The sequence below is a fragment of the Schistocerca cancellata genome, chromosome 7, assembly GCF_023864275.1.
Source record: "Schistocerca cancellata isolate TAMUIC-IGC-003103 chromosome 7, iqSchCanc2.1, whole genome shotgun sequence".
In the NCBI taxonomy this organism is placed as follows: Eukaryota; Metazoa; Arthropoda; class Insecta; order Orthoptera; family Acrididae; genus Schistocerca; species Schistocerca cancellata.
The window spans coordinates 162,059,817-162,086,180 of record NC_064632.1 but is presented as its reverse complement, the minus strand read 5'-3'; the positions used below and the strand labels follow the sequence as shown (position 1 = coordinate 162,086,180).

Sequence of the window (26,364 nt, the reverse complement as noted above, 5' to 3'; positions counted from 1 at the left end):
ATTCAGTGTTTAAAAAATTAGATGTGCAGTCAGTGTAGGGGAACTGATCCAGTATGCCTCTGACTGATACATGTTGAGAGTTACTACTTGCTGTGCCCACAAAGGATCTACACTGATGCAAACACAGAATCTGCTACCACCCCTAACCACACCTTTTCAATCCTCATCTTTCTAGTTACTTCCTCTGCACAGAGCACAGCTTCTAGGAAACTGTTCTTCAGGACCCTGTCACAAATTAGGACCAATATTAGGTATACTGTATTAGCCACAGTTCCCACAGCAATGAGCTATGGCTGCTTTTCCCATTTGGCAATCCAGGCATAAATATATGTGCCATTAGTGACTACACCCAAGATGAAGAGCATGTACATCTGCATTTGACAACTGGCACAAACAATGATACACAGCTAAGTGGGTAGATGAACAAGTGCCAGACTACAAATCCATATTCCCAACTTGGTTTTACTGTTTTTTGCTGTCACTTATCATTTCTTTCTTCCCTTACAATGATGCAATCATTTTTTAATGTGAAAGCCCCGCAATCTATAGGGAGCATCACTTACCACTAGACTACGAGCTGCTGAGTTTTACAGTGAAATATACTGAGATGCACAGTGGTTCGGAGTGTATGTTGAAATTGCAGGTTCGCCTAGTCCGTTAGTTTACTGGGTAAGGCAGTTCAGAGAAAGGCAATGGCATTCACCTCCATGCCTAGTAAAGCACTGTTGTGTACAAAGAAACTTCCAGGCTGTGTACAGCTTTACATTACATCACATCCTACATGTACAGAATGAGGAGGCACGGTGGTTACAACACTGGACTCGAATTTGGGAGGATGACAGTTCAAGCCCGCATCCGGCTATCCTGATTTAGGTTTTCCATGATTTCCCTCAATCTCTTCAGGTACCACCAAAGTGAAAGGGCACAGCCAATTTCCTTCCTCCTCCTTCTCTAATCCCATGGGACCGATGAACTCACTGTTTAGTGCCCTCTCCCCGAAACCAACCAACAACCTACATGTTATTCAACTCTTCATCCAGCCTAATGCAGGCATACAATATTACTTCAACAAAACTGAGGTAATTTTACAACTGTGTTTGTCAGTACCATCTTGACACGACTGCAGTGTTTGTAATCAAGTATGTTGCTTGAAATAACAGATTACTCTCTCTGCATGCCAGAAACAGTTGTTGGAGGCCTAAAGTTTTCATACTGAGAATGTGATTCCTACTCTGTCTATGCACAGGGGTTTGAATCAGTGCCTTTATTCCATTGTATCAGAGCTTTCTGTATACAATGTGTTTCTATGTCATATCTTTAAAGCTGTCCATTCTTCATTTCCAGAGTACCTGAATATGATTAAAATTACAATTGACAGTTAGTTGTTTATAGCGCCACCACCATAGCAATATCCCACACAGGAATGCACTCAGATGAGTCTTCTTTTCTTTCAACTGTTGTCAAATCACTGTGCTGCTCCAGATATCTATCACATCGGTTTGTCGAAGCTGACATTTACAGCCAGTAACATAACTGCTGTGATCTTTCTATGGTTTTTCTGTGCAGTATGTTTAATTTGCTTAACAAAATTTCTAAAGCTAACAGAAAAAATGAATATAAATATGATAAAATTATTATGATCCTGCAAAGCAAACTTAGTAATGCACTTTGACTCGAAAGGAGGGAAGAGTGCACCCTGTATAGGATGACATAGCTGTAGTTACTGTGCCGGTAATGATGAACCAACAAACTTATCCCCTTTTCTGCTCAATTGCTCAATCACTTTATTGCTATGGTCCAGGTGCAGCATCTACAACCTCAGTAAAGATAATCTGTCTATTATTAATTAATGCAAAATTAAATGAAACAAAATTACAGTACTTACCCCATTACAGATTCCATAATGTTGTATCATCTCTTCCATGTTGAGAGCAAGAAATCCACAGTTTTGGAAAAGACATCTGATGTATCCTTTCTGTTCAAGTGATATCGTCCAAGATATTTTATGCACCTTTGAATAACCACGTTTTCTTACAAGGACTCTTGGAAGTGGATCTTCTTTACGCACTCTAAAATGTTATTCAAACAAGTGATATGCTTTTCACTGGTTCATCTTTACGAATTCTATAAATTATAGGTGTCTCTCTTCCAAAAAGAGAAAAATATATGTATACTTGACAAGAAGCAATTATTTTCCTTTAAGAGCTATGTGGTTTTGGAATTTCAGAGCACTTTTCTGTTGTTTGTTTATTTTCAAAAGTCCAAGATTTGGTACACAAGCACAATCAATATGAAGATTATTAACTGCATTAACAACAAATAAAACTGGTGTGACTATCAAATTTCACTTGCTACAACTGAAACCAACACAAAAAGCATGACTGGAAAACCCAACAAAAGGAAGTGAAAAATCTAATGAACTAAAGATAAATAAATTAGAATCCTTTGTTCACACTTGCACAAGACTAACAACACACCGATTTCTCCCTGCTCCTTTACCTCACAAAAATAAATATTATACTTATGCAGCTTTTCAACCTTAGCAGCCACCCATTGGTCATCAGGTACATATTCTCTAATGTTTCAGCAGATATTTGCAGTATGAAGATTATGTTAGCCCAAACAAATGTGTTTCATGTAACAGCCAATGTCAACAAGAAAACATCAGTTTCTGCCTTGCTACAAGTATTTAAGTGGAATCTTAAGTGTATATCTAACAGAGAAGTCCTAAATTAGTCTAGTGCAATATTCAGTTTTGTTACATGTACTAACAGGGACAGCATAACATCAAGAATAAGCAGCATTCCAGCAGTGACTGGAAAGTACCATTGCACGCCAGTAGCAAATTGTTTTAGATACCAACAGCTGGCTAAAGCAAAGATAAGTTCAGCCAAAATTTTTCCAAAGGACCAAATAGTGTTCAGATAGGACAGGTTAAATATTGTTTGTGGTTGAGTGTTTGCTGGTGTTAGAAGTAGTTTGTCTTGTACTGAAACTGAAGTAGGTAGTTCCTGCAAGTTAGTATGGATAGTTGTTATACTTAACAACTGGAATAAATTAATAATTGGTTCTTTCTACTGACCCCCAACTAAGGTGATTCAGTTGCTGAAGAGTTAAAAGAAAATTTGAGTCTCATTTTAATTACAGTTTGGGGTGACTTCAATCCTCAATACGTTGTCGAAAAAACTGGTTTTAAGTTGGTGGTAGCCATAAAAAATAGTACAATCCTGAGCAAATAGGAAGCATCATGATGGATATAGGGATTAGTGACCAAAAAGATACTGTAGGGAGACTAACCAACTCAATACCATAACACCTCAAGCCACCAAGAAAATGCAAAACGTAATGGTTTAAAAATGCAGATAAAAATTCGCTTGACAGCTTCCTACGAGACAGTCTCTATTCCTTACAAACTATGTAAGTGCAGACTACATGTGGCTTGAAGTCAAAGAAATAGCATTTTCAGCAATTGAGAGATTCATACCAAATAAATAAACAAATAAAAGATGGTGCTGATCCCCATGGTACACAAAACAAGTAACATTGTTGCAGAAACAATGAAAAAAGTGTGCCAAATTCAAAAGAACATAAAATCTCCAAGATTGGCAATGTTTTACTGAAGCTCACAACTTAGTGCAGACTTCAATGCAAGATGCTTTTAATAGTTTCCACAACGAAACAGTGTCTCGAAGTCTGGCAGGAAATCCAGTGAGATTCTGGCCAGCAGCAAGACACACTCAATACCTTCACTGCACGATACAAAAAATATTATCACCGATGACAGGGCCACTACAGCAAAGTTACTAGACAGAGTTTTCTGAAATTTCTTCACCAAAGAAGACTAAGTAAATGTCCCAGAATTCAAATCAAGAACAGCTGCCAAGATGAGTAACTTAAAGGTAGATGCACTCGGCACAGCATAGCAGCTTAAATTATTTAATCAAAGCAAGCCCCTCAGTCCAGACTGTATACCAATAAGGTGCCTCTCAGAGTATGCTGAGACAGTAGCTCCACACTTAGCAATCGTATAATACAACCATTTTCTCGATTAAAGGTGTGTACTTGAAGACTGGAATGTTGCAGAGGTCACTCCAGTACTCAAGAAAGGGAATACAAGTAACCCGATGAATTACAGAACCAAACCACTGATGTCCAATTTGTGATAGGATATTAGAAAATATATCATGTTCAAACATTACGAATTGCTTCAAAGAAAATGATCTACTGACACATAGCGACAGACAGTTGTCAAGGATTCAGAAAACATCATTCTTGTCAAGCACAACTAGCTCTTCATTTGCATGAAGTAATGAGTGCTATCAAAAGAGCATCTCAAAATGATGCTCTATTTCTAGATTTCAAAAAGGCTTTTGACACATCTCCTCACATGGGGCTTCTAATCAAATTGTGTGACTACAGAATATTATCTCCATTGTGTGACTGGATTCACAATTTCCTGTCAGGAAGGTCAAAGTTCAAAGTAATCAATGGAAGTTCATAAAGTAAAATGGAAGTGATATCTGGCATTCCCATGGAAATTGTTGTAAGCCCTATGCTGTTCCTAATCTACATAAATGATTTAAGACACAATCTGATCAGTTCTCTTACTCTGTTTGCAGATGATTGTGTCACTTACCATCCAGTGAAGTCATAAAAAAAAAGGCAACTGCAAAATGGTTTTGACAAGATATCTATACAAAAAGTGTGAGTCATCCATATGAGTACTAAAAGGAATCTGCTAAACTTTGTTTACATGACACATCACACAAATGTAGAGGCTGTGAATTCAACTAAATATCTTGGAATTACAATTACGAGACACTTAAATTGGAACAATCACACACATAATGTTGGCAGAAAGGCAAACCAAAGACTATATTTTATTGGCAGAAAACTTACAAGGTGCAACAGATCTACTAAAGAGATTGCCTACACAACACTTGACCGTCCTCTGCTGGGGTATTGCTTGACGTATGGGATGCTTACCAGATAGGATTGACAGAGGACACCAAAAAAGTCCAAGGAAGAGCAGCTTGTTTTGTATTATTGTGAAACAGGGAGCGGGCAGAGTGGAGGGAGCCATGAACACGATAAGTGAGTTGGCGTGGAACCCTTAAACCAAAGGCATTTTTCTATGCAGTGAGATCTTTTCACAAAATTTCGATCACCAACTTTCTCTCTTGAATACAAAAATATTTTGTTGATGCTAACCTACATAGTAAGAAATGATCATTGTAATAAAATAGAGAAATCGGAGCTCATACGGAAAGATTTAAGTATTCATTTTTCCCACGAACTGTTCGTGGGTGGAATGGTAGAGAAATAGAGTGAAGGTGGATCGAAGAGCCCTCTTCCAGGCACTCTCATGTGAATTACTGAGTAATTATGTTGATGTAGACCAGACTGTGCAATACAGTCCTGGCTGGCACATAGGATCGCACCATGCAGCAGCATGAAACTCATTTGCAACTACATTACTGATTGTTCTGTGTGTTTTGGTACCCCTTTTATTGTTCATCACTACCGTAATTCAAACATTACACTAGACTAATTTGACATGAATTTTGCACAACATTAATTTGAAAATGTTCTGTCAAATGCACATGTTAAGATTCCGCTTTAAACACTTCTAACAAGGCACATATTAAAGTGATTTATTGATACTGAGCATTACACGAAATGTATAATGATCAGTGTTTGTTTGGACTGATTACATCTACACACTGGAGAACAGAAATTGCAGATATCTGCTGAAATTTGGGAAGGAGGTGGAGGGGGAACGCCCTTGATAGCTCTTAGTAAACACACCTACTATATATGCATTGCTAAGGCTGTAAAATTACACACACACACACACACACACACACACACACACACACAAAGAGAGAGATTATAACAGGCTAATCTATCTAGTTACTTAAGAGATGCAATGTGCACCAACAGTAATGATAAACATACACAAAAGTTAGGTCAGCCTCAGATTTTCAGAATAAAGGTTCCTCCATATTAGTGTCAAAATAAGGGATTCTCACTTCAGTCCAAGTAAAAGATGAGTGGGAGGTTGCAAAATATGATCCATTTATCAAAAAAAATTTGTCAGAGTCTGGACCAGGACAATTATGAGAGAGGCTTCTAATACAGAATTTAGTATTACCAATAAGATCAAAATATCTGAGGATTCAATTCAGAGCTAAGAAAGTATGGTGAGCAAGGAGATGAGCAGCACAATGTTGAGGGAACAGACTGAAAAAAAAGCAACCGTTATGCAAATAAAATGAAAATAAGTATGGGCAGGAGAGGCTGAAGGGGGAGAGACAGCTGTGAAAGAATGAAGGTGTCTAAGAGAGTTGTAGACTCAAGTCGATGATGACATAACGCTAAATGGAAGGAGGAGACACGTTGGAAAGACAATAATAGCATAATTGTACACTGATAGGTAGGGGATTGGAGCCAAACAAGCACTGCATAGGAAGTGGACACCTACAGGTCTCATCTGTTACAGGAAGAAAGCACAAAAACACCCAACACAATAAGGCGAACCTTTATTTAATCAAAGAGTGTAGTTTTTTACCAATAACTACAGTTTGCCTGTCTTACTGAAACCATTGAACAGTGTCTCTTTCTGGGTAAACATAACAGACAAAATGAGTTGTTGGTGTAAGTGTAGCGTCAGGCCTCTTACATACTGAATGTGATATCTGGCACCTCGTGCATAATGCTTACAACTTAATTGCATAATTCTTGCCATTACCACCTCTTCATTGCTTGGAGGATAAAACCCCTTATACTTAGCTCCCTTAAACGTATAATATCACTTTACAGTGCTCACTGTATGCTTATGCCCTCCTCTTCTTTCTTGTATTATTGTGATCTCTCTCTCTCTCTCTCTCTCTCTCTCTCTCTCTCTCTCTCTCTATCACACACACACACACACACACACACACACAAAATCAAAGACCATGTTGGCCTTTCTGCACCCAGTTAACAGGTTTTGCCACTGTCCATATCACCCCTTCGCCCTTTAATTCAATAGTCCCAAGCATGACTGGTAGTTGGTAAGTCTGGCACTCCCATATGGCACGTAGGACAGTGGACTGGAACTGAAGGGAAAGAAGCAAAAGTGCCCCTGCCCCCTCACCTTTTTTTTCCCTCTTCCGTCACTTAAAGAGTGACATTCACTGTTTCTGATGCTCATTGTGTTACATTTCTCTATAATCTGCTAAGTGAATAATACATTGGACTGGGGTAAGATGAGATCAGAATATCTGTAACTGGATTATGCACAGTAATGTTTAAACTGAACTTTGGGTTGACAAATGCTTTACTGGAAACTCAAATAAAAAATTTTGGATGGCTTCACTGTCTGAAAGACATTCTTCTTTGATGCAATAATTCAGTGTACAACTTCATTTTCAATCTTCAGTCTGAGCCTCCATTTTTTCTTTTGTGTAGTCAGTTACTAAAGGCGAGTGCGCTCCCAAACGCACATGGTATCAGTTCAATCTACTCTGCTGCAATCCAGACCTTGTTTCCATAACAGAGATTCGCATCACTTCTTGACCATTATTCAGTGCTTGAATATAATTTGTTCTTTTGATTTTTTATATTTCTTGTAATTTTGGTAAATTCCACTCTATTTCTCAAAGAACTACTCATACAAACATTGCTATATTTATTAAGTTTTATCAAACAATGCATTTCATGAAAAATGATGCTTCAAGATCAAAATGTTAGGAACACTGTCAAAAAGTTAGTACTGAGAAAGGTGCTTACAGGATGCACAATAGCAAACATAAACATTAATTTATATAATGAGGGGATTATTAACTGTGATTTTGAGTAGCTACTCTAGGTTTGAATGGCAAAGAGAGGATGAAGGCACTGGCTTAGTCAGGTCTGTAGAAGAGAATTGATTGTTGTTGGATCAAGTGTGTGCAACTGTTAGGCTATAAGAGAGCAACATCATTAAACAGGTAAACAAACAGAAGGTTTTATAAGGTGAACATCAATTTGTAATCATCTCGATGAATGGTCCCACGTTTAGGATAGTGGGGTCTGGGCTGTCAGAATGTGATATATAGGAGCTGCACTAACTACAAAGAATAGAATCTTGAATGGTTGGGAGAGAGGAGGATGGGGTGGGGTCGAGGGGGGGGGGGGGGGAGAAATGATAAACTCCAACCTATTCAAGAGAGGCACATGAGTGTGATTAACAATAGCTTTGAACTAACAAATGAGATAAAAGAGAAAGAAAGAGTAGAATAAGTCAAGGCCATGAAGATGGCAGAAATGATTTATTTATCAATTATATTAGTACTGACATCATCTCTGATATGCTCAAAAGGAGAAATCAATAAGTCTCTAAGTCTTAATTTCAGGGCTAACTTCTCAATATTACTACAACTTAAGATGCATGAAAAGGGAGAGAAGGAGGAGTAAAGAAAAAATATGTATGAGGAAGTGGAAATATTTTCAGAATGAATCAACTCACAAGGCTCACATTCATTCTCAACACAGAATTCACTAGAACAAAGATGGAAACATTAGCACTTCATGAAGAACACAAGGTGTTTCTAAAAACTCATCAAATACAACACAACAGTTGAAAACATACAAGAAAATAAATAGCCCCTATGAGAGAGACAAAAACCACCAAAATGTATGGGTGACTAATAATTCCTAAGATTTTTCTCTTTCCAAACGTAACACTCACTGATGATTGGAAGCACAGCTTATGAATGCTCAAGATTGGTTACCTTCCTTTCTGTCTTCTGTTACAATTCTGCTGATAGTTAAGCAGAGTGTTCCTTTTATGTTCATATGGCAAGCAGAGGCGACACTGCAATAAACTGCTTTGAAAAATAAATAACGTACTTCTAAAAGTTAAAGAGTTTCTGGAAACATATGGGAAAACAAGCATTATACAGCAAACTTCTTGAAAATAAGTAATAATGTGCAAGTTAAGTGACAAGTTCTTTATAAAGTATGAAATTTTGCTACGAATATTTTCACAATTTCTTTCAATTTCACATAATATTGATAGAATCTTCACATTTTATTTTACAGCATTTGCTCCCATTCACCCCCACCCCTGAAATCTGTAGTGCAGAGTTTTTATTCATATTATGAAGGGAGATCAATTAATTCTCTGGGGCGCAATAAATTTTTTGAGTCAGCTACAAAATTAAGTTCTTATGGTACAACATATCTCAGAACTGATTAAGTCATTTATATCAAAAATCGGCACTTTCTGGGGGGTCTTCATATTTTAATATCTGACATATAGTGGCCACAATGGTAACACTAACTTATGTTAGCAATGTTATCCTTCCTCAGTCAGACAGATGTACTTACCATCATCAAATTTATCGTAGGCCACTGGAGTACTGAAGGATTTCAAAGTAATCGGATAAAATATGTGTCATTCCCATTTCAAGAAGGATCATTGGTCAGGTGGACATAATTATAGGTCTATTTTGTTGATGTCAATCTGTTGCAGATCTATGAAACAAGTTGTGTGCCCTTTTTGGGGAACAAATGGAAACTTCCTCTATAAGAATCAATTTGTATCCTGAAAACAGGAATATTGTGAAAGTTGACTCCCACTGTTTACCCAAGAGATCCAGAAGACGTAGGTAAAGGCTCCCAGGGTAATGTTGATGTGTTCCTTGACTTCTGGAAGGCATTCGATACACTTTCACGTTGTTGCCTAGTAATCACAAGACTTGTCAATTCCATAACTAGGGTATTTGCATAAACTTTTGTGTGTCTATCAGGAGTACTAAAAATTTAGCCTCATGAACTATAAGTATTCACAGCAATTCTGATTCTTTGTAATTTTATAATTTTTTCAAGTGAATATTTCTTTCAGTAAATTGACTATATTTTATCACACAATAAAGAAATCATACATGATGTAATTGTCTAAAACCACTTTGGAACTTCAGTTAATCATAGTTTGATGCAGAATAAAAATAGAAAAATGGCGCAATGAAACAATTCATTGGCAGGACATCATAGTTATTAAATACGAGAATTTTTTTATAAATACAGAAGTATGTCAGATTAAATTAAGCAACAGGCTCACCATCTTGGAAAGTTAAGATTAGAGAGATATTGGGGGGAAAAAACAAGTACTCAACAAAAGTACTTACGCAAGAAACCATAGATACCACATTGTCTCACAATAACATTGCATAATGCTCAAGACAATAAAGTTACAAGAATTAAGCCTTATGCCATAGTGTACTGACAATTGTGCTTCTCACTCACTATCTGCAACTAATATAGGAAGATGATAAAAAGCTACTGATACTCTTTGCACCAATCAATGCACTCTGCTAACTGCTGATGTAAAAGTATAATTTTACACTACATCTGCATTTTCCTAATTTATGAAATTCTATATCATAGTTTTCCCCCCATGAACCATGGACCTTGCCGTTGGTGGGGAGGCTTCTGTGCCTCAGCGATACAGATAGCCGTACCGTAGGTACAACCACAACGGAGGGGTATCTGTTGAGAGGCCAGACAAACGTGTGGTTCCTGAAGAGGGGCAGCAGCCTTTTCAGTAGTTGCAAGGGCAACAGTCTGGATGATTGACTGATCTGGCCTTGTAACAATAACCAAAACGGCCTTGCTGTGCTGGTACTGCGAACGGCTGAAAGCAAGGGGAAACTACGGCCGTAATTTTTCCCGAGGGCATGCAGCTTTACTGTATGGTTAAATGATGATGGCGTCCTCTTGGGTAAAATATTCCGGAGGTAAAATAGTCCCCCATTCGGATCTCCGGGCGGGGACTACTCAGGAGGACGTCGTTATCAGGAGAAAGAAGCTTGCACAGGATAGAGTAGCATGGAGAGCTGCATCAAACCAGTCTCAGGACTGAAGACCACAACAACAACATATCATAGTTTACACCATATGAAGACCTTGTTCAGCACCAAATCACATGTACAGAGATAGTAAGACCCTATCATTTTTTACATTTCCTGTCGTTCCTTAGTTGCTTCAAAATTCATGGAGGTATGTTCTGTCTTTGCTACTAAATGAAGGTCAGTTTGTATTTTGCCATAGGCATTTCACTTCTTTTATTTACGAAGCATCTTCAGTGGCCTGTCATATTGACACCTTCTACAGCTCCTCACAAATAAAAACTATCTACACATGCACTCATAGTTAATTGATGCAGCCTAATTGTGAATGTGTTGATGAAGTGTGATTATCAACATGAGTAAATTACTCCCTCATATATTGTCAGTATTGACCAGCTGTCTGTCCAGTCTTTTTTCCTACACTGCACAGAGGTCTCCTTATTTGCAATAATCCAGCCAGATAATCATACAGAATGACTTCAGTAAAGTGCAAATGTCGACTGCATTAGTTTTAAATGTTCTACTTCGTATCTGAACATAACTGTACAAGTGTGTATGCAAAATACATAAATGGTAACGAAATGATTACTGAAGATTGTTCACTTACAAATTTATCTTCTCAGTCAACTTATTCTTTATAATTGAGCCATATGTTACTGGAAACACACATTTTCCTTTGATGTTCCACATTATTTCTATCACTTCTATTTCGAGATTTCTACATCCTGCCTGTTTAGCATTTGTTCTCGGCATCTTGTAAGGGTTCAACCACTACATGATTTGATTTGATAAGATGTCAGTCCATTCCTTAAGTTTAATTATATCTGTTTCAGGTGATATTCACAAAAATGAGCTTATACGGATTTTATGCCTGCAGGAATTATTTTAATTTGTAAGTACTGTGAAATTCATTTGCAATAATAATTCTATAATAATTGAAGCATTTGAGATGTGGTGCTACAGAAGAGTGCTGAAAATCAGATGCACTGATAATATAAGAAATGACAAAGTTCTCTACAGAATCGGAAAAGGAACATATGGAAGACACTTACACCAGAAGTAGTTACAGGATGGTAGGGCACATGTTAAGGCATCAGCAAATAACCTCCACAGTTCTAAAGGGAATTGTTGAGGGTAAAAACTGTAGACGAAGACAGAGGTTTGAATATATCCACCAATTTTATAGTATGCATTTACATACTCTACTAATATATATCCAGCTGCAAACACGCTGAATTACATTAAAAAGGAATTACAAACCTCTTTGCTGCAGACAGTGATTGTAATTCCTCTTGCTTCTTAGATTTTGGTCCATGTGACCGAATCAAATGTAGCTTAACACACTCAGCTGACTTTAGGCGTTTTTGACACACAGGGCACATATCATCTGTAGTGACGCTTACCTGAAACCCAATGCAATAATTTTTCAAGCTTCAATGGAGTTAAAAAGCAAATAACTGAATAGATAGTATTGCAACTGGCAGTCACAATAGTAGGATGTATTGCCTTTAGTGCCTTAACTGACGTCAACGTTTACAGATTATACTTACCACTCAATGACAAATAAGTGAGTACTAAAATTAAATTACATGTTGAGGCATTAAGTAACTGTCACTTTTGTAGCAATATATGTAGCAATAAATAATATTAAACTTCCTGGCAGATTAAAACTGTGTGCCGGACCGAGACTCGAACTCGGGACCTTTGCCTTTCGCGGGCAAGTGCTCTACCATCCGAGTTACCCAAGCACGACTCACGCCCCATCCTCACAGCTTTACTTCTGCCAGTACCTCGTCTCCTACCTTCCAAACTTTACAGACACTCTCCTGTGAACCTTGCAGGACTAGCACTCCTGAAAGAAAGGATAGCCATGTCTCTGTAATATCCTTTCTTTCAGGAGTGCTAGTACTGCAAGGTTCACAGGAGAGCTTCTGTAAAGTTTGGAAGGTAGGAGACGAGGTACTGGGAGGGGCATGAGTCGTGCTTGGGTATCTCAGATGGTAGAGCACTTGCCCGCGAAAGGCAAAGGTCCCGAGTTCGAGTCTCAGTCCGGCACACAGTTTTAATCTGCCGGGAAGTTTCATATCAACGCACACTCCCCTGCAGAGTGAAAATCTCATTCTGGAATAAATAATATTGTTCATTAATTATAGTAAATTTTGAAATAGTAGAGAATTAAGGCTTACCCCAGCACATGTAGCATAGTGTGCACTCATATCCTGGTATGACAGACTAATATAGTTGCAGGCTCTCAGGGGGCACCGTATGTAGCCAATGTCCTCCAACGAGGACATCCAGTACTGTGCAAAGCCTGACAACATTCGCCTTGCTCGAGTTCTCACAGTGCTAAAAATAAGAAGTCCATATATCATCATAATTATAAAAGTACCACATTTTCTGTTTTGGTTCTTATGTACAATGTTAATATATAGTCTTTTGAGATGAGGACAAAAATATTGTTATTTGACACCAATCTTTAATGATAGGAAATTAGTTGTAAATTTAGGATACAAAAGTAGTTCATGAGAGCTGTATCTCAATATATTTTGCAAATATCTGTAAGTAACATTATGAAGCAATTTGAAAAATAAAAATACAGAAAATCATTTACAGGAAAGATGAATGAATGATGTCAATTTGTTGGGAGAATTCTGCAAAGCAGGTTGCATACATGGCTCAGGTGGTGGTGGTGGTGGTGGTGGTGATGTTTGGTTTGTGGGGCGCTCAACTGCGCAGTCACCAGCACCCGTACAAAGTCACAATTTTGACACAGCACAGTCCCTTATTTATTTATTTATTTATTTCACAGTCCAATCTAGCCACTGTCACGAATGAAGATGATGGTTAAATGATGTAGACAACACAAACACCAGTTGGTGGGCAGAGAAAATCCCCAATATGGCCGGGAATCGAACATGGGACCCCGTGATCTAGAGGCAGCAACGCTAGCCACTAGACCACGAGCTGTGGACATGGCTCAGGTGACAGTTGATGCCAGTACAGTTATTACTATAAACTGACAAGATGGCTGGCATGGTGGTGCACCAGAAGAACTTTAAGCATGAGCACTGACTGATGGAGTAACATGCACCTGGGCATGAAGCACTTGGGTTGACAAGAAACATGAAAATCATAAAGAATGTGATGTGTAAAGCCCAGGAGATAAAAAGAAAGCCAACATTAGCAATGTGGACAGGTTCATGAGATACAAATGCAGTGTTTTTGTAACAAATTGGATTTTCTTACTTGTTTGAGTAGCATCTGGTGGAACTATCATCTGTACTGACTGCACTTGCACATGTTGTCTGTTGCTGTGGAGTCTGCTGAGGTTGCACTTGATTATTCATTGGTATAAGCTTTCAACATATAAGAAAAAGAAAACAAGTCATTAGGTGACAAGTCACTCTGGTGAAATCAAAACACATCAATAATCACTTCGCATTACACTATTGAAACATGTTAACCAATAATGGCTATAGTAAACACTGCTTGCATTTTACAGTTCTCAAAGAAATACTACAACAAAATAATCATTTTTAATACTAGATTTACTTCACAAACAATTTTCACATTCTGTACTGCATACAGATTGAAAACAAAAATAAATAATCAAAGAAATATCAACACCTACGAAAAGAATAGATTGTTACTCACATTAAGATAACGCATTGAGTTGCAGACAGGCACAATGAAAAGGCTTACACACTAAGCTTTTGGTCAAAGCCTTCTTCAGAAATGAAAGGAAAACAGTGACACAAGCAGGCACACCTCACTCACGAATGCCCTCCTCCTCCGACTGCTCACGCAGATTGCAACTGTTGTGGGTGAACAAAAGCAGCAGTCTGGAGTGGGGCAGGGATGGGGGAGGGATGGCAGGGTACAGGTGGGGATGAGCGAAGAGCTCTGCCTTGCAGAGCATGGAGGGACTACAAAGCTGCAGGACAAAGCTGCCAGGTGCAGTGTCGGGAGGCTGGGGTGGGGGGAGGGGGGGGGGGAGGGTAACGGGAAAGGGGAGGAGCAGAAACAGGAGAAGACTGGCGAGTGTATTGGCAGAGATCAGTGCACAGTGAAGGTGAGGGGACTTGAATTGGGATGAGGTGCAAGCACAGAGGAGGTGGAAACTTGTGTGTGGAGTGTGGGTACAGCAGGTTATCATAGGCTGGGGTCAGGATCATTTCGGAAATGGAGAATGCGTTGTAAGGATAACACCCATCTGTGCAGTTCAGAAACGCTGGTGGTGGGGAATATGGCCTGGGTTGTGAAACAGCCACTGAAGTCAAGCATCTTATATTCAGCTGCATGTTATGCCATAGAGTGGTCCGTCTGCTCTTGGTCACAGGTTGGCGGTGGCCACTCATCCTGGTGGACAGCATCAATGGTAACAGAGAGATATCTACCACATAAATTAACAAGAGGTGCTACTGATACCCCATGGTACACAAATCAGGTCAGAACACTGGTGTAAAAAAAAAAAAGCATGCCAAATTTAAAAGAATGCAAAAGCCTGACTCGTGAAGTTTTACAGAAGTCCGAAAATCAGTATGAATTTCAATGTGTGATGCTTTTAACAGCTTCCACAACAAAACTTTGTCCCAAAATCTGGCAGAAAACCCAAAGAGATTCTATTCATATGTGAAGTACATCAGTGGCAGGACACAATCAAAATTTACACTGCGTGATAAAAACGGTGAGGTTACCGATGGCCGTGCCACTAAGGCAGAGTAACTAACCACAGTTTTCCAAAATTCCTTCACGAAGGAAGACAAAGTAAATATTCCACAATTCAAATCAAGAACAATATGAGTAACTTAGAAGCAGATATCCTCTGTGTAGCAAAGCAGCTTAATTCAAAGTAATCTGTTGACACACAGATAGCATGGATTCAGAAAATACAGTTCTTGTGAAACACAACTATTTCTTTATTCACATGTATTAACATGCAGCATTGACAGGTGGTGTCAAATTGATTCTATATTTTTAGCTTTCCAGAAGGCTACTGACACTGTTCTTCACAAATGACTTCTAACCATGTTGCGTGCCTACGGAGTAGCATCTCAGCTGTGCAACTGGATTTGTGCTTTCACGTCAGAAAGGTCACAGATCACAGTAACTGATGGAAAATCAAGTAAAACGGAAAATAGGGCCTCTGCTCTTCCTGATTTACATACACGATTTAACCTGAGCAGCTATCTTAAGATTCTTTGCTGATAATGTGGTCATTTACCATCTTGTAAAGTCATCAGATGATCAAAATCAATTGCAAAATGATTTAAACATGATATATCTACAGTGCAAAAAGTGGCAATTGACTCTAAATAATGAAAAGCATGAAGTCACCTACACAAGTACTAACAGGATTCTGCTGAATTTCAGTTACATGATAAATCACACAAATCTAAAGGCTGTAAATTCAACTAAATACTTAGGGATTACAATTATGAATAACTTAAATTTGAATGATTGCATAGATAATGTTGTGGGGAAAGCGAACCAAAGACTGTTATTTATTGGCAGAACACCCAGAAAATGTAACAGGTCTAGAAAGAGACTGGTTACACTATGCTTGTCCACACACTTCTGGAGTTTCATGTGCAAGGTGTGATCCATACGAGATAGGATTGACAGGAATTGCGAAATAGTAGAGAGAGCATCACGGATATGATGCACAAATTGGGGTGGCAGCCATTAAAACAAAGGGCATTTTTTACTCTGTAAGGACCTTCTCATGAAATTTCAATCACCAAATTTTCCTCAGAGTGTGAAAATATTTTGTAGACAGCCACTTACATAGCGAAAAATGATAATCATAATAAAATACAAGAAATCAGAACTCACACGAAAAGATATATGTGTTTGTTTTACCGCACATTGTTCAAGAGTGGAATGATTGAAAAATTGCTTGAAGTTGTTCGATGAACCCTTTATCAGGCACTTAATTGTGATTTGTAGAGTAATCATACATAACAATAGAAATAATCAATTTTTGACAACATAACGTAATTGGAGAGATATAAAAGTGTACTCACCAAGTGGTGGCAAGAGAACAAACACACAAAAAATGTTTAACTCATGCAAGCTTTCAGAGCCAGTGGCTCCTTCTTCCAGCATAAGAGTTGAGGGAAAAGGAAGAGGGGCATAGGAAGAGGACTGGAGAGCTTTAGGGAAAGGGGTACAATTTGGAAAAGTCCCCCAGAACCCCAGGTCAGGGGTCCCGTAAGTCTCCACTGACCCGTAGTTCTGGGTGACTTTTCTGAAGTGTACCCCTATAACTTTCCAGCCATTTTCCTTCACCCCTTTTCCTTCCCCTTCAACTCATCTGCCACAAGAAGGAGCCACAGGCTCCAAAAATTTGAATAAGTTACACATTTTTTTGTGTGCATATTCTCCTGCTGCCTCTTGGTGAGTAAATTTTTTTATCTATCTGATTGCATTACAGAGTAATCATGTAGTGGTAGATGTAGCCAGAGTTGGACAGTTTGTTGCTAGTCATACCAATATAAAAAGCTGTGCAATGATTCAGCAGAGCTGGCAATGACATAGCTGCTTTGACAGACGGCCTAGTCTCTGATGGTGTAGGATAAGCCAGTACCAGGACTGGAATAAGAAGTGCTGGGTGGGTGGATTGAGCAAATCTTGCACCTGGGTCTTTCACAGGGATACGATCCCTGTGGCAAGGGGCTGCGATTTGGAGTGGTATGACAATGGACTAGGATTCTGTGGAGGTTGAGGTGGAGGTTGACCAATTTAGGAGGCATGAGAAGGGTCTTTGGTAGGATGTTCCTCAATTCAAGGAAGGATGATAGATAATCAAAGGCCTGACGAAAAATGTAGTGCAGCTTTTACAGACCGGAGTGGTTATGGGAGATGAAGCGGGCTTTTATCAGGTGACGAAGGGGGCACTCCTTTGTAACTGGTTCCTGGTTCTTGGGCGGGGGAGGGGGGGGGGGGGGGGGGAGGGGGGGGGGGATGGCACAGGTTTGCAACTAGGTCTGGGGGAGATAGGGTAGAATAATATAAGCACTTCAAAACATAAATTCACATATGCGAGCACTTATGATATACCTTAAATGAACAAACTGTGTGGGTTGTTTTTGTTGTTGTGGTCTTCGGTCTGAAGAATTGTTTGATGGAGCTCTCCATCTCCGCCTAACTATTGCAACCTACATCCTTCTGAATCTGTTCATTGCTTTCATCTCTTGGTCGCTCTCTACAATTTTTACTCCGCACACTTCCCTTCAGTACTAAACTGGTGATCACTGATGTCTCACAACATGTCCTATCATCCGATCCCTTCTTCTAGTCAGGTTGTGCCACAAATTTTCTTTTCTCGCCAACTCTATTAAGTAACTCCTCATTAGTTTTATATGATCCACCCATCTCATCTTCAACCTTCTTCTGCAGCACCACACTTCGAAAGCTTCAATTCTCTTTTTGTCTACATACATAGCTACACCCCAGAAAAATATTTTCAGCAAAGACTTCCTAACACTGTGTGGCTGTGTGGGTTATACAACTCAAATAAGGTGAGAGAGTGCAGGCAGCTTATATTGAATGCTATGCAACGTGGTAACAGAACGTAAGCACTTCAAAACATAAAATCCAATGCGTAGGTAATTTTGACATAACTCACATGAGCACACAGTGCAGGTCATATAATCTGGATAAGATACATACATGCCATTCAAAATATTGATTACAAGGGATCATAAAACTAAGTATGTAAGTATACACTCCATACTCTTAATGTATGTCTAATTCAGTTGCAAGGAACTGCATAATATGAGCACAACTTGTTATCATTTAAATGACACATATAATTATACAATAGTTACAGGATTATGCAAAATAAGTGTGACCATATAGAGATACAAAATCAAATGCTAATCTGAACCTCTATAGTGTAAGGGTTGTGGGGGGTAACACTACAACCTGTGTGACATCATCACAGAACCATTTAACTGTATGCTGAGCTGGAAAAAATGGAAATGTTGTGTGGCTAGGGCCTCCTATGCAGTAGACCGGTCGCCTGATGCAAGTCTTTTTAAGTGATGCCACTTCGGTGACTTGCGTGTCGATGGGAACGAGGAGATGATGATGATGATGATGATGATGATCACAACACAACACCCAGTCTCTGAGCAGAGAAAAATCTCTGACGCAGCCAGAAATTGAACCCAGGCCCCTTGGCATGACAGTCCAACATGCTGACCACTCAGCTAGCGGGGCAGACGGAATGTAGACATAATTACACTTTGAGACGAAAAACAAAAAAAGGGATACTGTACATATGTCATGTACGTGCAAGAGCTGTTACTTAAGCCATATTGTGTTGTCTCTTGTCTTGAAATAATATAACTTTAATGCAGTTAGGGATACATTTAAATATAGAGTATTTAAGTATATGTCTACATCATACCCTGTTCCCATGTAACTTTTGATATAATAGGAGAACATTCTTTAGAACAAGTGTTAACACAATTGTATAACACTACATGGGTAAAGTGAGCATATAATTTTATGGTACATCACCAAAAAGGCTGAAAATAATTTTATCTACAAATTCCAACAGGTAATTCAAAACATCATTTGCATGTCTCTTCCTGTGGCTGTATATTTGCAAGTAAGAGCATAAACTTTTCCCCCTTAGGGGTATAGTGTAAAATTTTCTAATTATGCTCCATATTATTTATATGAAGTTGATTCTCTGAAATGATGATCAAAGGCAGTGGCATTATGATTGCCAGTGTGCTCTCTGAAACTGGTAAAAAATGACCGACACGTCTGTCCCATATGAAATATTTAACATTTCCATATTCTAATTTGTGATCAACTGTGTAAACAAACCAATATATGATCATTAGGATAATTATAACATGAAGTGCTGACCACAGGTGTCAGGATGCCACATTTACACTCTCACATAAATTTTGTAACATTCATACTTCACTTATCTGGACATTTTTAAACTCAATTTATAATATTGTCATTAATTTCATTTCATCTTTGATGGGTTCTAAACAATATTTGAACATCAGTTCTCATTTTCTAATTCCAGAATACTTTTCACAAAAAAAACTAGCTTTTAGTTAGCATTTATGTAAAGAACTCTTGTGCATGTTAAGAACATTCTCCAACTGATAATCTTCATAATATAAGCAACTCTATAAAAAGCATTGTCAACAAATACATTTTACCAATTTCAGTACCAAAAAATAAAAACTACACAATACTCACTCTTGCAGTGTCAGAGGAGCAAGTTAATATTTAACTCTGTAATGCCCGTTTGTAAAAGCTAACAAGGATTTCACTGTAATCATTAAATTTTCTGTCTGTAATAATGGACAACGCCATCTGTAGTTACTGAAATGATAAGCAGTGGTGAATTAGCCATAGAGAATCAGTTTTGTTCCTGTTTTTGTGCAATAAACATGTTATTGTGAAAATCGAAACTTCTGTGTCAACCTGATTACTTAAAATTTCTCTTGGCATACCAAATCATTAGCTAAACTGTGAAGAATTCAGGAAGGTGCAGCAAACTTGGTGGAGCAGACACACACAACTTTTCTACACCCACTGCAGCGTCACAGTTCACCCCCAATGCAGTGTCACAGTTCACCAGAACACAAACAGGAGTATTTACTATCAAATGTTACACCCTGGGAAAGCCCAGTAATATTTCACTATTATATTTATTCTCATAGTTTCTTTTTCTTTTCTTTTCTTTTTAACTGCAATTTGTTACAGGTATTGAATGCAAATGAGGTATCTGATTCTTGAAAATGTCTTTCAGGGTTATCTTATACTTTTCTTCCTTATGAGTCTTAACCTATGAACGTAATGTATGAGTTTTGAAGGTAATCTTTTCTAAATATGTTTTGTCTTTTTCACTGAAACTCATAGCCATAAAAAATGGTATCAGGCCTCAACCAGTAGACAATTTACACCACAAAATAAAAATAGAGGACAAGAAAAAAATTAAAAATTTATCTCAACAACATATCAAGGAAAAGTATCAGAAAACACTGAACAACACTTCCGAAAATCAAATATCTCATTTTCATTCATTACTTCTAACTACACCACCATGAACCTTGGAGGCAAGGTGAGGTGAAGTGGCTTGCTTGCCTCAGCAATACACGTTGTCATACCACATGTGCAACCACAACATAGGGGTATTTGTTGGGAGGCCACACAGACATATGGTTCCTAAAGAGGGGCAGCAGACTTTTTAGTAGCTGCAGGGGCAACAGCTTGGAATGACTGACTGACCTGGCCTTGTAGCATTAGAACAAAAATGGTCTTGCTGTGCTGATACTGTGAATGGTTGAAATCAAAGGGAAACTACAGCCATAACTGAAGGCAAGCAACTCTATTGTGTGGTTAAAAGATGATGACATCCGCTTGGGTAAAATATTCTGGAGGTAAAATGGTCCTCCATTCGGATCTCCAGGTGGGGACTACACAGGATGATATCATCAGGAGAAACAAAACTGGCATACTATAGATCGGAGCTCCAGCCAGATAGGTAAAATTTACAAAGGGAAATGGATACGTTGAAGTTAGATATAGTGGGACATAGTGAAGTTTGGTGGCAGGAGGCACAGGACTTCTGGTCATGTGAATGCAAGGTTATAAACACAAAATCAAATAGTGGTAAGGTGAGAGTAGGTTTAATAATGAGTAACGAAATAGGATTGCTGGTAAGCTACAATGAACAGCACAGTGAACAAATTACCACAGCCACAACAGGCATGAAGTCCAAACCTACTACACTAGTACAAGTTCATGTGTCACCTAGCTCTGCAAATGATGAAGTGATTGAAGAGGTGTATTATACGATAAAAGTAAATATTCAGATAATTAAGGGAGATGAAAATTTAACTGTGATGAGACACCAGAATTTGATAGTAGGAAAAGGAAGAGAAGGAAAAATAATAAGTGAATATTGACTTGGGGAAAGGAATAAAAGAGGGAGCTGCCTGGTAGAATTTTGCACAGAAAATAATTTAATTATTGCTAATATTTGGTTTGGGAATCATGAGAAGAGGCTGTATACGTGGAAGAGACCTGGAGATACTGGAAGGTTTCAGACTGTTTATATAATGGTAAGACACAGATTTCGGAAACAGATTTTAAATTGTAAAACATTTCCAGGGGCAGATGTGGACTCTGACCACAATTTATTCGTTATGAATTGTAGATTAAATTGCAAAAAAGTAGGAAATTAAGAAAATGAGACCTTGATATGTTTAAAGAACCAGAGGTTGTTGAGAGTTTCAGAGAGAGCATTAGCCAATGATTAAGTACATCAGGGGAAAGGAAAACAGTACAACACAAATGGGTAGCTTTGAGATGTGAAATAGTGAGGGCAGCAATGGATGAAACAGGTAAAAAGAAAAGGCCTAACATAAATCTTTGAATAGCACAGGAGATATTGAATTTAATTGATAAAAAGAGAGAATATAAAAATGAATCAAATGAAGCAGGTGAAAGGGAATAAAAACTTCTAAAAAATGAGACTCACGGGAAGTGCAAAATGGCTAAAGCCTACACAGGAGTGGCTAGAGAACAAATATACAGATTTAGAAACATATTTCATTAGAGGAAAGATAGATACCACCTACAAGAAAATTAAAGAGGCCTTTAGAGAAAAGAGAAGCAACTGTATGGATATCAAGAGCTCAGATCGCAACCTGTGCTAAGCAAAGAATGCAAAGCTGAAAGGTGGAAGGATTACATAGAGTGTTTATACATGGGACATGAATTTGAAGGCAGTATTATACAAAAGGAAGAAGATGCAGATCAAGATGAGAGGGGAGATTTGATACTGCAAGAAGAATGTGACAGACTGCTGTAAGACCTATGTTGAAACAAGGCTTTGGCAGCAGGTGACATTCAGTAAGAACTACTAAAAAGCTTAGTAGACCCAGCCATGACAAAACTCTTCCATATAGTGTGTAAGATGTATGACAGAGGCAAAATACCCCTAGACTTCACAAAGACTGTAATAATTCCAATTCCAAAGAAGGCAGTAGCTGACAGGTGTGAAAATTACAGAACTATCAGTTTAATAAATCATAATTGCAAGATACTAACACAAATTATTCACAGAAGAATGGAAAAACTGGTAGAAGCTGACCTTGGGGAAGACCAGTTTGGATCCCAGAGAAATGCAGGAACATGTGAGGTAATACTAACCCTACTCATCTTAGAAGATAGGTTAAGAAAGGCAAATCTATTTTTATAACATTTGTAGACTTAGAAAAATCTTTTGACAATGTTGACTAGAATACTCACTTTGAAATTCTAAAGGTAGCAGGGTTAAAATGCAGAGAGTGAAATGTTATTTATAACTTGTACAGAAACCAGACAGCAGTTACAAGAGCTAAGGGCATGAAAGGGAAGCAGTGGTTGAGAAGGGAGTGACACAGGGTTGTAGCCTATCCCCGATGTTATTCAGTCTGTACACTGAGCAAGCCATAAGGAAAATCAAAGAAAAATTTGGAGTAGGAATTATAGTTCATGGAGAAGAAATAAAAACATTGAGGTCAGAGACAGCAAAGGACTTGCAAGAGCAGCTGGACAGACTGGACAGTGTCTTGAAATAAGGACATGAGATGAACATAAACAAAAGCAAAACAACGATCAAGGAGTGTAGTCGAATTAAATCAGGCGATGCTAAGAGAATTAGATTAGGAAATGAGACGCTTGAAATATTAGATGAGTTTTGCAATTTGAGAAGGAAAATAATCGATGACAGCCGATGTAGAGAGGATATAAAACACAGACCGCCAATTGCAAGAAAAGCATTTCTGAAGAAGAGAAATTTGTTAGTATCGAATATAGATTCAAGTTTAGGAAGTATCGTCTGATTAGACAAAAAGAGAACAGAAGCTTTTGAAACGTGGTGCTACAGAAGAATGCTGAAAAATAAATGGGTAGATCACGTAGCTAATGAAGAGATACTGAATAGAATTAGAAAGACAAATTTTTGGCACTAAAAGAAGGGGTCAGTTGATAAGACATCAAGGGACCTCCAACTTAATATTGGAGCAAAGAGAGAGAGAGAGAGAGAGAGAGGGAGAGAGAGAGAGAGAGAGAGAGAGAGAGAGAGAGAGAGAGAGAGTGTGTGTGTGTGTGTGTGTGTGTGTGTGTGTGTGTGTGTGTGTTGAGAGGGGGGAGGGGCGGGGGGGGTTAAAAATTGCAAAGGGAGACCGAGATTAATACAGTAAGCAGATTCAGAAGGACGTAGGTTGCTGTTATTCAGAGATGCTGTTATTCAGAGATGGTGAGGCTTGCACAGGGTAGAGTAGCACAAAGAGCTCCATCAAACCATTCTTCGGACTGAAGACCACAAAAACAACACTACCTCGAAGAAATTGCTATTCAAATTAAGGAATAAAATGGAAAACCTTGAGAACAAATATAACAGCACAAATGTTTGCAAATTAGAATTTGAGAAATGCAACGAATTTTATATTAGACATACTGGTCAGTCATTTTTTACCAGGTTCAGAGGCACACTGGAAATCATAATACCACTACCTTTGGTGATCGTTTCAGAGAATCTAAACACGGTACAGATAACATGCAGCATCACATGAAAATTTTACACTACTCCCCTAAGGAGAAACAGTTTACTCTCTGGAAAAGATGCAAATATACAGCCACAAGAAAAGACAAGCAAATGATGCTCTGAATGACCATTAAGAATTTGTAGATAAAATTTTTCAACTTTTCTGATGACGTACAATAAAATTATATGCTGAATTTACCCATACAGTATATACAATTGATTTAAAATCTGTCAAAGAATGTTCTTGTATTATATCAAAATATACTGGAACAGGGTATAACGTAGACATGTAATTGCATACTTTATACTTAAAAAGTATCCCTAACTGTATTTAAGTTATATTATTTGCTAAGGCAAGATACAAAACACATGTATGGAATAGGTAACAGCTCTTGCACTTACATGACATACGTACTGTATCCATTTTTCTGTTCTTCACCTCAGTACATTTGTCTACATTCCAGCACAGTATATGAGGTCGGTTCAAAAAATCTGGAGCTTTGCCCACAAAGTTTTTCCACACTTACCTTTTAATTATTGTGCATGGTCTCCTTCAAAATACTCTCCTCTACAATTGATACATGGTGGCCAATGCCATTTGCACTTCCTCAAGCAGTCTTGTAGTGACCGTTGCTGGATCGCACAAAGCCCCATCTGCAAATTTTCTTATATCTTGTCTATGGATGCAAATCTTTGTCCTTTCAACAGGGTTTCAGCTTTGGAAATAAAAAAAAGTCTGAAGGGGCCAGGACTGTAGAGTATGAAGGATGAGGCACCACAGAGATTTTGTTTTACGTGTGATAGTCAGGCATCAAGAGGGATGAATGTGCAGGTGTGTTATCATGATGCCATGAATTGTCTCAACACATTTCAAGCCATTTCCTTTCTCACATTTTCTCACAGGCTTCACAGCACCACCGATTAACAGTTTGTCCCTATGGCACAAATTCATGATGAACTAATACTTCAAAGACAAAGAAAACTATCGGCATGGCTTTGACAATTGATATGACCTGACGAGCTTTTTTTGGACTTGGAGAACCTTTTCTGATCCATTGTGAAGACTGAACCTGGGTCTCAGTATCATTCGCAGAGCCACGTCTCATCACCAGTTATGATTTACTTAAGGAACATCTCATTCTCATTTGTGCAATCCAAAAGCTCTTCACGGATTGCAAGGCGAAGGTCTTTCTGGTCTTGACTCATGAGCCGTGGGATGAACTTGCTTGCAGCACAACACATTCGAAGATGCTGTGTCAGGATTTCATGATATGATCCATTCTTCTGCAATCTCTCGCACAGTCAGTCTTTGATTGGCATGCACAATTTTGATGATGTTCCAGCTTCGTTGGTAGACATCGAAGACTGTCCTGTATGAGGGTCATCTTTAATATCCATCTGGCCATTTTTATACCATGTGAACTATTGATAACACCAAGTACAGCTTAAGCACTCATCACCATAGGCTTCCTGCATTATTTTCTCCTCTAACTATACCACCTCGAAATTTGCAAATTGTGCAACAAAATGTTCTACTCAATACAGCAGTGAACAATAACAGACATATAATGAAACTCCCAGCAGTTACACATTAAACACAGGCGTGTGCAGGGAGGCCAACTGCATTTCACTCAAACATACCATGGGCGCAAAATTACCAATGTTCCGAAATTTTTTGTACAGACCTCATATCTTTCAATGGTCTTATGATTATGTCACAGAGGTTGTAGATGTGTCCCCCTCCCCCCCCCCTCCCCCCACCCCACCCCCCCAACTCTTACGTTATGTAGAGGTTTGATTTTATACCTCTATATGCTAAAATTTCTTCCATATAATCCTGTAACTATTATCATTTAAATGATACCAAGATGTGCTCATATTATACCATCCCTTGTAAGCGAATTAAACATACAT

At 38.4% G+C, this 26,364-nt stretch overlaps 1 protein-coding gene across 1 annotated transcript in view; it reads right to left on the bottom strand.

The window, feature by feature from the left end:
* Positions 1 to 1,317: 1,317 nt before the first annotated feature.
* LOC126092684 (uncharacterized) overlaps positions 1,318 to 26,364 on the bottom strand; it is a 73,794-nt gene continuing 48,747 nt past the window's right edge. Inside the window, exons 4-8 of the mRNA XM_049908406.1 lie at positions 14,121 to 14,230; positions 13,061 to 13,220; positions 12,135 to 12,277; positions 1,894 to 2,069; positions 1,318 to 1,349 (exon numbers count right to left, since the gene is read on the bottom strand). Of these exons, the coding sequence (XP_049764363.1) occupies positions 1,318 to 1,349; positions 1,894 to 2,069; positions 12,135 to 12,277; positions 13,061 to 13,220; positions 14,121 to 14,230 (621 nt within the window). The remainder of the gene's footprint in view (positions 1,350 to 1,893; positions 2,070 to 12,134; positions 12,278 to 13,060; positions 13,221 to 14,120; positions 14,231 to 26,364) is intronic.